Consider the following 17,239-nt stretch of genomic DNA (forward strand, 5'->3'; position numbering starts at 1 on the left):
CTTTTAGTAATCCCAGGATTACTATCCGACTACGATGCTAAACCTATGTCTGAAAAACGCCGCTAATTCCTTTAGTGACGCTTATCACCAAACGCCGAAGACGCGGCCGTCGCTGTAAGTTTATGACGCTTTAAAAACGTCGTTAAATTAGTATAGGCGGCGTTTTTTTAAAAAAACGCCGCTAAATGTGATAATCAACGGTAACATGACGTCACACAGGCCTTCAGCGACGCTTCAAAAACGTTGTAATAGCTTTTTAGCTATTTTAAATATATAACTACAGTGGCGTTTTGAAAAACGCCGCAATAGATTTTTTTTTTTTTTTAACTATTAATTTTGTAAGATTTTCCTGTAAAAATAGCAATAATGAATAAAACTTTGTATAGACATATATTTCTGTGAGATTACTATTCCCTCACATCTATAATAGTACCCAATACATCCTTCAAGAAAAAAATCCAATAATTTCAATCCCAACATCATTCTACCTGTGTATGTTTTATCTTGACCAAATGCATTTAAATTGTTTATTGATAGAACATTTCTAGAACACATCAGAGGATTTACAAAGAACCCACAAATCCCTGTTGTATTTTATACAAGTGCATGAATCAATCACAAAAAGAAAAATAAAATAAAATCTGTGATTTCTCAAATCAATGTCTTCAATTTGGAATGTTCACCATCTCAGCTTGGCTGGGAAATACTGCAAAAAAGTTCACTAATAAGAATGCAAAAAATCAAGATAAAAAAAGAAAAAAATAACACAAAAAGTTCGCTCAGGAAGAAATTCGAGTACCTTTTTTTGAATAACACAAAAACTGAATTTAATAGCATCTAACCCATTACCTGAATTGACTGCAGAATGAACATCTAAACACTCAGAATTAATCAAATACCATACCTTCAGTATAGGCATGTTGTCCTTTTCAATTGATGGAAGTGCCTGTAAATTCAACATAAGCTACAAAATCACAGATTAAACTGTTTTTCAGTAACTAAACAGACAGAATCACATATTTGAAGCTCAAATAACAAACAATCAACAATCAAATTAAACTTCATAAACACAATCATATACATACACACACACACACACACACATATATATATATATATATATATATGCAATTTGTATAGATCAAAAAGAAAGTAGAGAAACGAAACATACCTTGAAGATCGGCGATCTCGCAGTGACAGTGAGGAACAGAACAGAGCTCAAGAGGAGAATCAAACAACAGAACATCAATTTCTGAAGGCACATGCACAAATACCCAATAAATATCTTATATTTGATTCAAAACTGTGGGCCTTTCATTTGGGATTCAAATTCCCAATAAATAACCCACATACTCTGCATTCTTTCCCATAACAGAATCAACTATAAAGTAGGTAAGATTCAAATTTTGTTTACTCAGATTCAGAATATGGTATCCACAAACCTAATATATGTATGTAAAGACAAACAGAAACAAATATATGTCAACATTTATATATATTATAGATGCAACACAGATAAACTACAAAAGGGAAAATCAGATAAACTACAAATTTGTCTATCACTACAACTAGATTTTCATTAAAAAGAAGAAATATAGGAGAGAGTGAAAAACATTCCAAAGCACTTACAGCAAATCTCAGAAGAAGACATGATTTTCCAACTCCAGAATCTCCAATCAACAAAAGCTTGAACAAGTAGTCATTGCAAATGACAAAAGGAATAATAACCTTTTCATTTTAAACTCAGCTGAAAAATTACAAAATACTTAACGAGGAAATACACCTTCAACATTTAATTGAATAATATAGGCCTATGGTAAATATAAAAAAAAGAGTAATCATTTTCCACAAAACTGATATTTCCTGTAGTGAAGGAATGCTCATTCATTAATGCAAAAGCAAATATACCAACATAAAAAAATATACTGAGCTCCAAAAGCAACCATAAGTTACTTATTTAGCAGTAGTACCAACATAAATGTGCAATGTCAATGAGGTAGTGCAATGGAAAAGTTGATGGTCAAATGCACCTGCATATATCACATATCATTTTCACTCTCCTTCTCCAGCTGAGTCTCTTTTTCAGCCCACTCACATGGATTAAATGATACAATGATCCCATTTCCACGTATTCAGTCACCATGGACAGCCGAGGAGGCTTTGTGCAGGCACCAAGGAATAAAATAACTGCAAAAAAAATGTATTATTTTCTTCATATCACTACACTACAATTATTCCAAGTTTCAGCACTTTTTGTCCATCCCCATTCCCACACCGTGACCGGTGGTGGAAGCTCCCGACGCTGCGAATCATACGCTGCCAATAGTTCTTCAACGCTTCCAAGAGGAACTAGAGACTGCAAAAGGCATACCCACAACCTCCAGTCAGAACAAAATAAATAAATAAAATATGGCACATCAGTAAAGACAAGATCTTATTAGTTCAACATTATAACTAGCATTCCACATTAGTTCCATGTTTTAAATATAAATGTCCAAAGTCGGACCTGTCAAGCTTCAAGATTTGAGACTGCCATCGCTCCAACGTATGGAAGACTTTCAATCACAGCATCAGCCAAATCTGAAATGAAAGTGGCACAATCTCTTATTAAGTGGGAATGAGATTAAAGAGCTTATTAAATATGTTTCATACTGGGAGAAACATATGAGCTCTCCCAGTATAATGAGATTAAAGAGCTTACAGCACAATCTCTTATAAGCTCTCCCAGTATAAGCTCTTTAATATATTTCAGAAATGATCCACACCTGTCTTCCAGCAGGCTGTTGCAAAGAATGGGTGATATCAGCCACCTGTAGTCAGAACCAAATTATCAGATCCTTCACAAATAGTAATGTGACCGCAGGCAGGGTGCAACCATACAAAGAACTATTCCTTAAACAGAAATATATCATAAAATAAACTGCATAAATAATTTACTCACAATGGGACAATTAGCTTCCCTCATCCATTCCAAGTTGCGCGGATCAACAATCAAATCATCTGTGAAACATAACCAATATATTAGCTCAATAAAAAAAAATGACATCAATAATGCATCAACGACTTTAATCATGGAACACTTATAGCAAGAATATAGCTTTACTTCAGATCAACTTCAGCTAATAAATTACCAGCTTCAATTTGTGGAAATTGAAATGGAAGACACCACTGTAAATTATACAAAAGTTTCTAATTTGAATCCAAGTGAGCAGTGGTCACTGATCCATGGAAATGGGGTGACAGATGGCAACCAAAAGAAGAAAAGAGGGCCATATCTCTGCCACATGTTTAAGTTGTTATGGTGTTACAGTTTGTATTGATCCCTAAAGGCCTTAGGCACTCAAGTAAAAATAATTATACAAGTTAATATCCATTATTCTTATATCAATATACTACAGTAAACGCCAAATATAACTGTTCAGAAGCCTGAGGCAGATAGCACTGGACAAGAAATTTAAGATGACTTACTATAGCCAAACATAGTCCCTCTCTCACAAACCATAACATTTTCATTTCCAGCCAATCTAATCTTTTCAGCAGAATTTACCATGACCTGCAGATATGCATCATTAATTATACAAATGGGACCAGAAAGGGACAAATGTATATATCCAAGGCCTTTGAACTTATTAATGAAGGTTCCAACTTTGCCAACTGCTTCACACTGAGAAAAAAAGTGTCAGAAACAGTTCATGCCATGTTGAACATTGGTACTACACCATCCCTTCATCATCATTTAGTTGTTGAAGTTAGCATTGGCATGACAAGAGGAATAAGAATATTAAAAATACTAACGGACAATATGCACTAAAGAAACGAACATGGAAACAAAGATTTCACCTGAAGATGTTGTGCCAATGCAAGTTCCTCAAATAATATATGGAAAAAGTCATTTATAAAAACAGAGCATAAAAAGGTTAACAAAATTGAGTACATCACCCAAGATTTTTGTCAATAAAACAATACATCTTAACACTTTCGACTTTCCACTTTCCACTTCATCAGCTTCTCCTTCAGAAGAACAAAATGATGAGTGAAAATAAACCCACCTACATAAATAATGGTGCAACAACAGAAGAACTGGTAACAAGCTTGCCTATGCAAATAATGGCACGGAGTATGGGAATATATGTCCGCAATGGGAGCCCATTAGGTAAACAGTCCATTTGTCAATGGTATAGAAGGAACAAAAATATATCATCTTAAAAGCTTATGACTTTTAAGTGATGTCAATACCATTTGATGACATCCTTAAAGAAACAATTAATGAGAAGTTAAGTTGAGAGGGGTCCAATGTCATTATATCATGCTGTAACACCATATACGAATATCTTACCAAGTTATTAGCTGAGAAAGTTAAGAAAGTATTTCCCAAGGTTACTGATGAGACTCAGTCAGCTTTTGTGTAGGGTAGGAGGATAAGTGGCAGTGTATTTTTGGCTCAGAAATTAATGAGAAATTATCATCGGGTTGGCAAGGTCCCAAAAAATGTGCTGTTAAAGTTGACTTGATGATGGCTTATGACAATAAAATGGGATTTCTAATAGGACACGAGTTGATAAGGTTCCCCTTAAAACTTATTATTGACTGGATCAAAATGTGTGTTGATTCCCTATATTCTCAGTTAATATTAACGGGGAGCTATATCAAATGCACTGTTCTTGGAAACTAGAAAACGTAAAGGCATGAGTGGTGAAAACAAAAACAAAAAAGCAAAAACAAGGTTGTTGCATGGTGTTCGATAACTACATACTATATGCTCCGTGATTTTCTATAGTCACATAAAAATCAAACATAGAAGAACATATAAATACCAATAGAACATTGGCATTTGAAAGAGGAAGAAAAAAGTTACCTGGATGCTTTCATGAACATCAGTCACTATGGGAATATCATATGCAACCTTTACCTTCTCAAGGATCTAAAACCAGAAAGGATTAATGTGTATGAGTAAAGCATTAAGGGAATTCTGTTGGCTTAGATAAGCATGAAATTCCAAATTGAAGGCTTGTTTAACCATTGTACCCTTGAACTTGACCTGCCCCATTGCAATTTCTATGGCATTGAAGTAAATATCAGTCCATTGCCTAAAGTGGGAGAATTGTGAATAAACGAAGAAAAAATTGTATATCCAAACGAAGAAAAATACTTACTGAAGGTTCACAAAAATATCATCTTCAATTGGATCTCCAACACCATGGTCAAATGAAGGAGCGTAAACTGATCCCTGAAAGAGAAATAACCATCAGAACTCAATATGAGGAAAGAAAGCATACATGCTATTCTTGCCTATAAGCAATAAATTCCAAAGTACTATAGAAGAGAGCCGTAAAAGAATTTCCATAAGTCTATGAACTAAATCTACAATTTCAACATAAATAGCTACTCACCTGATTCTTCAAAGTCTTGAGACATTTTAGCAGTAGTTCAGGATCAAATGTCCATGGAGCTGGTTAACCAATGGAACAAGCAACGATTTCAAACACTAACAAGATCTAAAACAAAAAATTACCAGACGAAGGAAGCTCACCTCCCCTTCTCGCATGAGCTTCCTCTGGATCCTGAATATGCAAAAACACAATTCCAACAATAAAAAGTGTCTATGAAGTTTCAGTACCAAAAGCCTGCATTTTCGTGTCTGCGTGTGTATCTTTTGTGCGCATTCACATGTATGCACATATACCCAATATACTAAGACATATCATAGTGGCAGAGTTCTTTACATTGCAAAAGAAGCATTGTACAATTATTACCGTCTTTGTCTACATCACAAGCATTAACTAAGTAATAGAGTAAACAAATCAATGAACCAGAGTAGAGTATCATTCTGAAATGGTATAGTTTTTCCTATCATAGTGATATTAACCAAAATATAATGCTTGCTCAAGCTGATACTTGCTTTTGATGTTCTAAAGGAATTTGAACATCGGAATTCCTATGGCATTCAATATATATATATATATAAGATGTTATTAAAAAAACTAGAAACATTTTACGAAAATCAAAGTTTTGAGCTCCACTGAATCAGAATCTATTTTACAATGGAGTCATCTGGAAACCAACCACGAACAACAAAAAGTTATGATTTTAATATAGTCATATAAAATTTTATATATATAAAAAAAAAAGGATAACTAGTTTTGTTCGAACATGTATCTCTAAATCATTTATGAAAAACAATGCATGTTCCAACTTCTATTGGTAATATAAAATAGTAAAAAATTAAATCCCATGATCAACAGACATTCTAGTTCATTTAGCTTCCTTGATAGTAAAAGAAACACAAACTGAGAGTGCAGGGCATAAAGTATAAACTAAAAATTCAGAGCTAAATCTGCAGACAAAGGCTTGTATATTTGACAAATTTAATGCTGCTAAATCTGCATAAGATCCATAGTTTCTAAGTAAATATTTTCATACAACTCTAAGTAAATATCTGCATAAGATCCATAGTTTCTAAGTAACAGAGCAGCACACAGAAACAGAGGCATAAAATATAACTCTAAATTTTCCATCATGTTTATATTAGCTTCATGTAGATGATTTCTATGAAATCTTGAAAATGAAACTTTCTATTTATGTAGCTTCATGTAGAGAGCGAGAGAGCGAGAGAGAGAGAGAGAGAGAGAGAGTACCGATTTAAGCTTGAAATGCGAGTAATCGAGGGGTCAGATGTCAGATCTGGAGCTTTGATGGAGCTTCGAAATCGGTTCGATCTGGAGCTTCGATGGAGCTTCGAATATCTGAATCTTCGATGGAAATCACCGAATCTCTGAATCTTCGACGGAGCTTCGAAATCGGATAGATTTGGAGCTTCGATGGAGCTTCAAAATTGCTTCGATGGAGCTTCCAATATAATCTTCGATGGAGCTTAGAGAGGGTTGAGAGAGAGAGAGAGAGAGAGAGAGGGGGCTCAGATTCTCAGATTCCAAATGATGCATGCGTATGGGTTGAGAGAGGGGCCCCAGATACAAAATATGGATTGAAAAGGCGCGTGCGGTATACCGCATTCGGAGGCGTTTTTCAACGCCTCCTATTATAAAACGGTGTCGTTTTTGGTTAAAAGAATATGCGGCGTTTTTTAAACGCCGTTAAATGTTAATAACAGTGACGTTTAAAAAACGTCGTTAAAAAAACGTCACCATAACCCTTTTTTCCTGTAGTGTTCATAGAGTTTATTTGTTGATTTAGGCATCGGAGGGGTTTCCGGCATATATCCGTCGGCTAGTTAACGTTTGTGATTTTAGGTGTTACAACAACGTTTGAAGAAGCACAAACTTGATCAACATGATTACACGAGTGAAAATTATTTCGTACTTGTACAATTAGTATATTAATTGGTGTGTATAGCTTTATTCATTTGCAATTTTTTGGTTAAGTTTTGGTTACAGTTGTGTTGTAGTTGATGACGTTATCAATTGTATTTTTCGGAACTTTTTGGTTACGTTTGTGTGGCAATCGTTTTTGGCACTTTTTGGTTATGTTTGTGTTGCAAAGAATTTCCCATTGTGTTGGTAGTTTAATGCCACAAGGTTGCAATTACGGGAATCCAAGGAAGGCACGAGAGGGACGTGAGAATGGATGGAAAAATTAACATTTTGGTCATTAAATTTAATAAAAAAAATTATAGGCCTCGTTTGGAAATAGGCTATTTTAGTAGTTTTTTGACTAAAATATGAGATAAAAAAAATTAGTATGTTTGTGATGACTTTTTGATTTTTTTACTGAAAGATGTGTAAAAAGTAGAAATAAAAAAGGAATCTTTGACTTTTTAATATAGATTCTAAGTTTTTTGGTTTTTTTAATAATTTTTTTGATTTTTAAGCTAAAACAAGTACCTACCAAATGAGGCCTCAGTGTAATAATTAAAATATTTTTTTTCGTCGGTTGTACTTAATAAAAATAGGCAAATAATTTAGATTGAAAAGAAAGTAAAAGATTAAGATTTAAATTGACAAAATTAAAAATTCAGAGTTTATTTTGATAAATGGCTCAATTTTTTATTTATTTATTTGGGTGTAATTGTCCCTTTTTATTATTATAAATTTTTTAAATTTTTTTAGTTTTTTTTCTTTTTTCTTTTTTTGTGGTTATTTGTTAGGTGGTAGTATGTTGTTGGAGAAGAGTATGGAAACTAGTAACCGGGAATTTTTGATGGTTGTCCAAAAGTCACTAGTTATTGATGATGATGCCCAGAAAATTGTTGTTGGTTGTTTGTGGTTGTCGGAAAATTATTTCCAGCCGGTGGTGGTAGTTGATGTAATTTTTATCATATTTTTTTTCTCTATATTTTAAATTATGTCCTAGGCGTACGAATTTGTTTTTAACTGTCATTTAGACAACAAGATTTGAGGTTGAGGAATTTCTCACAAAAAATTTCATTTTAAATCAATGAATTGTACTTTCTGATAATAAGAAAATTGATTTCAATAATATATACTAAGCAGTAGAGCTTATTACATTAAAATATGGTTTAATCCAATAGTAGAAAAATAATCCAAATTATATATTGATCATGTTTATTGTGTGTGTATGTATATATATTAACAATAATAGAATTGGGATGGTGAGAATTTTAACTGAATTTAGTTCAGAATGACTGTGACCAGTCTTCAAATTTCCTTCAATAAATTTGGAGTATGCAAACTTGAGTTTAACAACATCACCAACCTTGCAATTAACGGAAAAGATAGGTGCATAGACTTCATACACAAAAATATATTTAAGTTGTATTTGGATAAAAAATTTGATGATTAATTTTTTTTTCTTTTTAAATCTTATTCAAAACCATGATTCAAACACAATAATGTGTGATTGACTGAGATTAAACCTTTGTACGTGAAAATATACATCTTAAATAAATTGGACCTTTGTGCTCTTGATATTTTATTCTAGTAATTGAGACGGGGTTTAACATCTTTGCTATTAGGGAACCTTTGGATAAAGGTTTATATTTTGTTTGGCCTTTTAAATAAGAGTGTCTTATTTAACTTTTATTATTGGAGTCCACGAATAAGAAGAGTATTTATTTCTTGGGTTTTTGGATCATTTTTTTTTAATAGTATTTACGGGCCGATTTTATTAACAAGACTTATTTTTATTTACATGTCATAACTGATAAATTTATGACCGTAAATTTATTCATTAATATCTACAATCTTTACTCATATTCACTTACTCACTCACTTACAAGAATCCACCATCATTTTCCACATACATAAAGAATAAGAGAGGTTGATAAATTTATCACTAAAATAAAGGAGGCGGTGGTGATATGATGATATTATAGATTAAGGATAGCAGAGTCAGGGTCGGATCCAAGATTCCCTTGGGTGGGGGCGGACAGGGGGGGAAGTAAGGCATTGGCAAAGTCTAAGCGGTCGGTTCAGTAGTGGCTCAAATTTCTTGAGACATTAAGCTAAACATTAAAATGAAACTTTATCTTACTAAGCTTTTGAAAAATGTAGATCTTCAAAATAAGATCTTTTTGATATTTTCTTAGTAAGTTGTAAGCGACAAATTAAGTGACTTAAGTTTCGTTTGGCATTGGCTAATATAATCAACTTTTTTGTGTTGTGATTTTTTTGCCTCGTTTGCTTTGCATTTTTTGACTTTTTTGACTTTTGTGAGAGAAAAAGTGTAATGATTATGGATTGGATGTGATATTGTGTCTTATTAACTTATTTAGCCTATTTTGTCATTTTGTGTTTTTTAAGCTCCAAAATGATCCAAACCAGGGCTTAATGGTTGAACCATTTTTTATTAGGTCAGGATAATTAAGTTTAGACTACTTAGATGTACCTTATTTATATGTATCTAAAAAGTAAAAAAATTATGAAAAAATATTTTAAAAAATTAACAAATACATAAAAATATAAAAAAAATATACTGAATTCTCTTATATATATATATATATATATATTTTTTTTTTTGTATTTTTGGTATTTAGTGAATTTTTAAAAGGTTTTTTTCACAAATTTTTTACTTTTTAGGTATACTTATGTTAAGTATGTCTAAAAATTAAAAAAAAATTACTTAGAATATTTAAAAAATTCAGTAAAAATTAAAAAAAAAACACGGAAAATAAAAAAGTAGAATTTGTTAAAAAGTGTTTTTGGATGGGTCATTGGATAAAATATGAAAGTGTTCTGAAAATTGCTTAACCCTTTTTTTTTTTTTAAATTTATGTTGTGCCTCTAGACAAGTTTTTATTTTAAAAGAATTAAAGTTGCAGGGCCGTTTAGGCAAAGAGATTATTATTTTATTTTTATTTTTTTTTCAAGAAAACCTTTCAACAAATATCAAATAGGATAAAATATGAAAGTTTTCCACCAAAAAAAAAAAGAAAAAAAAGGGCCTTAGGCGAGCGCCAATTGCGTCCCAAAATACTTCACTAACACTTGGGGGTTAGTGTTGTTGAGTGTGGAGCTTTTCTCGAAGAATTGGGATTAAGCTCAGCTTGTTTGAATTCAACATGAAAAAATTATCTGGACTTGAGAATCATTCATCCCGTCAATTTTAGTTACGAAAAATATACATGTCATTTTTTTTTTTAATTTTAAAAATTATAGAAGTGTGCATATTTTTATATACTGTGATTTAATTAATAGTTCAAATTTTTAGTAAATATGGAAAAATTCTTTCACAATTCTTATGCAAAAAACAAATTAGGGGTATTAACTGTTAGAAAATTGAGGGGATAATTACGGCGGACTTTTGATGGGATCCAGTGCTGTTACAAAATATTTAACAATTACTAGCATGTCTTATTGAGTAGACTTATTTATTCATTAGTCTTTAATGTTTTGTTTTGTTTTTTGCTTTTTGTAATGTATTTACCCCTCGTTTGGATAGTGAGAAAATTTTAAATTTTTTTATATATGTTATTCTATGTTTGTGGACTGATTGATAATCTTAGTGAGAAATAATTGGGACATTTCTACTTTTATTTATGAGTTTTAATTTATTTTAGTTTATTTGTATTGAAAATGATAGAGGAGACTTTATGATAAATAAGTCAGATCCACGATGTTTGTGAAGTTCCCTGCACAAGAAACAGTGACTAGAGGACCAAAATAGATAGGGAAATGCTAGGTGTCATGAAGAATTTTCATGAAAATTGTCATGAAAACCATCTGCACCGTTAGATCAGGTATGTGTCTCATGATCCAACGGTGCAGATGATTTTCGTGACAATTTTCATGACAGTTTTCATGAAACGTAGCAGGACCCAAATAGATATATCCCACTATAAATGATGAGACATTGTTGTTTGTTTGTCTTGCTTGTAAATGGGCCTGAATTTGGCTTCAACGTTTAGTTGGGCCTTGACTCCAAGACTATGTTTTCCAATTTGACTAGTTGTTTAAGTGCTTTTGATCTCATTGCGTTTATAATGATTAGTGTTGCAAATAATTAGGGCGGTAAAAGAGTTGAGTTGAATTGAGTAATAAATTGTTTAAAAGTTTAGTTTGAAAATTTAATAACTTTCAAAACATGTTAAAATTTGATTTATTTATATAACAAATTGATTTCAAATGAACTTTTAATAAATTAAACACAAATCGAGCTTAAGTAGTTTGATTTTTTTCTTAATAGTGTATATAAGATTATCAATCCAAATAGTAGATTGTTCGAGCTTTATTTAAGAACTTAACAAGTTTAAAATAGTGTTTAAATTTGACTTATTTACAAATTGAATCAATCTCAAATAAAATGAATTGAGTTTGAATAGTTTGATTTGTTAAACATCTTTACATTGTTTTGTGGTGGTGATAATTTCTAAAAGATTTGTGCTCGGATGAATGTGGCCATGAAATCTTGAGGATGATGTTAAAGAAAGGAGTGAAGTGAGTTGAGTTAACTTACATTAAATCAGAGTGAGTCAACTCAGTGATTTAAGATGCATGCTATATCTAAAATTTTTGAGAAATTTTAATATACACACCTCTTATCACATGCACCTCTAAGTCATGCTATTTTCTTTTTCAGTTATGACTAATTTTTTTCCTTAGTTATGAGTTTATTTTAGTTATGACTCATGAAATTTTTAGTTATGTCATGTATTGTTTAGTTATGATTTTTATATATATATATATATATTTTAAGTTATGATTCAAAAAGTATCAAGTTATGTTTTCTTCTTTAGTTATAAAGTACATATTTTGAGGAGTATGTACTATAGTCTTTTCCAAAATTCTCATTTGCAGTAGGCATCTTAGTGGCACATAGACATTTTTGTTCAAAAAAATTCATGATCGTTATTAATTGAATTAAATTAAATTAAAATTTTAAAAAATCAATACAATTAAAGATATATAGACTAAATTGACACAAAATATAACAATATAAATTAATATAATTTGATGTATAACAAAAATCATTACACGGGTAACCTGTGTTGTTGCTCTCTTGAGTTATGATCCATAATCATGTGTAACACATTCAACAACATTTGGTAAGTTAATTCATTAAGTGAGTCACCCAACACCCTTACAAAGATAATGCCCCATAAGATTAATGCTATGTTTGGGAACTTAGGAGAAAAAAGAAAAGAAATGATTACTTAAGTAATAAGAGAAAAGAAAAGAAATGAAATGATTGTAATTTCTCTCCTTCTTATTTGGATAAGTAAGAAATAAAAGAAAAGAAATGATTGTAATTTCTCTCCTTCTTGTTTGATTAGATTTCATAAGAGAAAAGAAAAGAAACTGTTTTATGTTATATTACCAAAATAACCTTTTTATATTTTGTCACTATATAAGAGCATCTCCAATCTTCACTTTTCTTTTTCTTTTTTTTTCTTTTTTTTTTTCATTCAATTTTGAGAAAAAAATTTCATATTTTTTCATAGGTGCATGACTCTAATGATATCATGACTTTGCATTCAACTTTAGTAATAACACATATATAATCAACATAACTATTTTCTATCAGGTGTTGTTCCCTACACAAATAATTCATCGTTTGACCACTACAGGACGATCAAACTTTTATTAGAATTTAAAAGGCATGGCAAAGTAACAATATAACACCAAACTTTAATTGGAGTAACAATGGGCGACCTAAGGTTGCAGGATCTGGAAGCACCAGTTTTAACTCTGTATTTAAATTTATTTATTTATTTATTTTTATGTGATTGTTATAATTTTAACTGGATCTAAGCAGCATCATAGACCTATAATTCAACACAAAGGAGAATTTTCAACAATGAAGATGTCATGGGTAAGAGTGAGAGTGTATTAGGTAATCTTCCAAAAGTAAGAATTAAAACCTAAGAATCATCCACAACATCTTAAGACCAACCAAGCAAATAGTATGAAATTGAGTAAAAAAAAAAGGGTATTAAAGCAAGGGATTCATCATCCACAAAAGATCCAAAAAGAGTTAAAATCATCCACAAAAGATCCAAAATAAGTTCAAAGTCATCCACAAAAGACACCATATCTTAAATGGAGTCAAGTACAAAATACGATAGACATCTCTAATGTCTCCTTCAAAGAAAGTACAATCCCATCTATAGAAGAGTTACCAACGCTATCATCCACAAAAGATCCAAAAAGAGTTAACATCATCCACAAAAAATCCAAAATAAGTTCACCATAGCTTAAATGGAGTCAAGTACAAAATACGATAGACATCTCTAATGTCTCCTTCAAAGAAAGTACAATCCCATCTATAGAAGAGTTACCAACGCTATCATCCACAAAAGATCCAAAAAGAGTTAACATCATCCACAAAAAATCCAAAATAAGTTCAAAGTCATCCACAAAAGACACCACATCCTAAATGGAGTCAAGTATAAAATACGATAGACATCTCTCATGTTCCCTTCAAATAAAGTACGATCCCATCTATAGAAGAGTTACCAACGATTCTCAGGGTCATACATCATGCTCTCTAAAGTTTCCTTGCGATACTCTATTAGGCAACCAAAGAATTGCATCATCCTCTCAGATTTTTTGGTAAGAAAAAGGTATGCCTCAATAAGCAAGTGTGGCACAATTCCAATTTCCTCTAATGCTTTATGCAACTCTCCTCTTGGAAAACATCCTTGGGATTTCTCCATAGAAGCATTTCCCTCTTTTATAGCTGATGCGATATCCTGCAATGCTGTCTTCAGTATGTCAACGTCCCTCTCACCATCATTTGAGAGCTTTCTTTTCTTTGCCTTCGAAGATGTTCCACTTTTAGGAGACAACACAACATCATCTTCATCCATAACAAAACTTTCCAAGTTTGCTTCATTTTGGTGCACCAGTTCATCAATGACTTCAATTTTATCTACACGATCATTATTTGATGAGTTGGCCCATCGTCGTACTTTTTCTTTAGCAGTTTCAGCACCTACACCAGTTGCCCTATCCTTTCCATAGATCTCAGCCAGCTTTTCATAGTTGCCAATGGGTGTACATTTCCCTTTCTCAGCATGTGGTTTCACCTTTTACCAAAAAAAATAAAAATAAAAAAAAATAGAAAAGTTACAATTAAATATAAGTTATGTTTTTCAATTCTTTTTTTAAAAAATCAACATAAACTGAAATTAATTGAAGTACCTCAATCAATGCCTCCCAAACTTCAGGTTCAGCAGTGAACATCCTTGTAACCGGGCTCCAAGCAAAACCACTAGTATGTTTGAATAAATCATAGCACTTAGCAAAGTGCTCTTTGATAGTTTTCAGCCTATTCTTGACTTTGGCCTTATCTAAGTCCAAGTTGTATATCTCACACAATTCCTTTACTATTTTATCATATGCGGAAGTAGTGAAAGTTCCATTGACCCTATTTCCTTCAACATGTTGGTGATACAATGCATCAATCAATGCATCATCCATTTGATTTGTCCATGAAAGTTTTTCTCTCTTAGAATCTTTGGACTTCTGTGTTTTTTTACTCATTTATAAAATCTACATCAAAATAAATTCAAAGTAACATTATAAACTACAATAATGTCATCACAATAGCAAAGTTATGGATACATCTGAATCTACAACAAAATAAATTCAAAGCAACATCGTAAACCACAATAATGTCATCACAATAGCAAAGTTATGGATACATCCGAATCTATAACAAAACAAATTCAAAGTAATATCATAAACCACAATAATGTCATCACAATAGCAAAGTTATGGATACATCTAATCTGATGTTTAAGTACTTATCACATAAAATCAAGATGGCTACCAAACATGTAAAAACTAAAATATCACTCTTGATTAGCAACATAATCAGACCACATTGTAGCTGCTATCACATTTCTAATGAGTTCCCCTTGTTTTGCATCCTCATCAGTATCCCTTGGTGCACGAGTCGTTTGTTGAGTTTGACATTGATTTTCAAGCTCTTTGTCTACTTCAGCAATAATGTTTTCATCTGGATCAACACCCATTAAAAAGTTATGTAAGATGCAACATGCTATTACGATATTTGATTGTGTGTTAACCGAGTAAGTAGGCTCAGTTGTGCTTGCTATGATGGGAAATCGTTTCTTTAGCACACCAAAAGCTCTCTCAATGGCATTGCGTAAAGAAGCATGTCGGTGGTTAAACAACTCTCGAGCATTTTCCGGTGGATGGTTGGAATACTCTTTCAAGTGATAACGCACACCTTTGTAAGGAGGGATAAGGGAACTTCTTAACATATACCCCGCATCAACAAGATAAAATTTGCCTATTTAAAACAAAACACATCGCTATGTTAAACCCCAAATCTATATAATTTAACAAAAGTTTCATATTCTCTAAGCATGAATTACCGTTGGGTATTTTCAGTTTATCTTCTCTAGTGAGTGCATTTTTTATGATCCTTGAGTCAGATGCAGTCCCCTCGCATCCAGGTAAGACATAAGTGAATTTTAAGTCAAATGAACATGCATCCAATACATTTTGTGTAGGGTAACCTTTTCTATCACGATATCTCGGCACATCCTTGCTAGATACTTTAACACGAACATGTGTTCCATCAAGTGCTCCAATACAATCCTAACATAAATGTATCATGTGGCAGTTTTATATATAAATAAAACTAAAAATTTAAAGCGAAATGTAATATCGAATTTTTACCTTAAAATATGGATGGAAGTTATTATTATTGAGTATTTCTGGAGGAACTTCGGATCCATTAGGTTGGCAAAGAAATCGATCTTCTAATGATATAAGAGCTCTCAAAAAGCTATAAGATGCTGACTTACAGTCTCACCGGAGCGACAAAAGAAAAACGAAACATTTCTATTCGTCACGCTATGTGACAAAATGTAAAGACACTTTGCAACTTGTTCCTCAACTATTGTACGTTTTGTTGGTTTCAGACCACCATCTCTTTCAAGTATATGACACAAATCTTGAAATGCCTGCGGCCCCATGCGGGTAATATTACGACAATTCTTAATACATTTAAGTTTTGTCATTAGCTCAATCCTCACTTTTCCTCTCTTCAAGTAATTAATAGGATGGTCCACGTACTTCCTAAGGTGATATTTTCTCTGCATATACCAATATACCACATGGCAAACAACTTGAACAACAGCTAACTTTCGCCTTCTATCCCACATAATCAAGTCCTTTCTTAGCTCTTTGTCTTGCTGATCCATTTATCCTATATTTTTTATTAAAATAAATTAGTATACATTTTGACTAAAAGCAATAAATTTTTTCTTAGCTCTTTGTATACGTCTTGTTGATCCATAATCGTTAGTAATAATTTTTTTCTATTTCAACATTGATTTCATATGAATAAAGGAAAATAATTAAAATATTTAAAATGACTTTCCTAATGTGTTATAAAATCAATCATATAATCATATAATGACCAAATCTAGAATTTTAGATTGTAAATTAAAAGTGGCATGCTTTGAAAGTTTTACTGCACTACAAGTTGATGGGCATGCATAATTTTATAATCTTACTACTTGGGGGGGGAGGGGGGGGAAAGAACATTCATACTATTTACAAACTATGTCTTATTAAGCAATTGACATGGGTGTAGGGTGCCCGTGCCCCATCACAATGTAGAGAACAACACTATTATTTAACTAGCAAAGAAAGTGAGCATTTAAGCCATGGCAATTTATTCCTCCCTTCTCATTCTAATTATATTTATTAAATATATTTATTTATATTTAAAAAATATATAATTTAATATTTTAATATAATAAAATTAAAACGTTAAAATTTTACACTTAACATTTATTTTCACTCATTTATTTCTCATATTATATCTTTTAAATCCTATTAATCAT

At 31.9% G+C, this 17,239-nt stretch overlaps 1 protein-coding gene and 1 long non-coding RNA gene across 2 annotated transcripts; both read right to left on the bottom strand.

Moving 5' to 3' along the window:
* Positions 1-491: 491 nt before the first annotated feature.
* On the bottom strand, positions 492-1,161 carry LOC145820543 (uncharacterized). Its single transcript, XR_014362302.1, has 2 exons — positions 905-1,161; positions 492-706 (listed from the first exon to the last, which is right to left on the bottom strand). It is a non-coding gene; the product is annotated as an uncharacterized LOC145820543 (long non-coding RNA).
* A 14,047-nt stretch (positions 1,162-15,208) lies between these two features.
* On the bottom strand, positions 15,209-16,591 carry LOC145819353 (uncharacterized). Its single transcript, XM_082913336.1, has 3 exons — positions 16,193-16,591; positions 15,758-15,983; positions 15,209-15,672 (listed from the first exon to the last, which is right to left on the bottom strand). Exons 1-3 carry the CDS (start codon positions 16,589-16,591, stop codon positions 15,209-15,211), a joined length of 1,089 nt encoding a protein of 362 aa, XP_082769462.1.
* Between the last annotated feature and the right edge of the window lie 648 nt (positions 16,592-17,239).

This window comes from Camellia sinensis, chromosome 2, assembly GCF_055761805.1.
Source record: "Camellia sinensis isolate YWXY chromosome 2, ASM5576180v1, whole genome shotgun sequence".
NCBI classification, from domain to species: domain Eukaryota; kingdom Viridiplantae; phylum Streptophyta; class Magnoliopsida; order Ericales; family Theaceae; genus Camellia; species Camellia sinensis.

Coding starts and splice junctions, on each gene's coding strand:
- LOC145819353 (XM_082913336.1), bottom strand. CDS start 16,591: ATGGATCAGCAAGACAAAGAGCTAAGAAAGGACTTGATTATGTGGGAT. Junction 15,984..16,192: donor TTTGTCGCTCCGGTGAGACT/GTAAGTCAGCAT, acceptor CATTTATGTTAG/GATTGTATTGGAGCACTTGA. Junction 15,673..15,757: donor TAAACTGAAAATACCCAACG/GTAATTCATGCT, acceptor TGTTTTAAATAG/GCAAATTTTATCTTGTTGAT.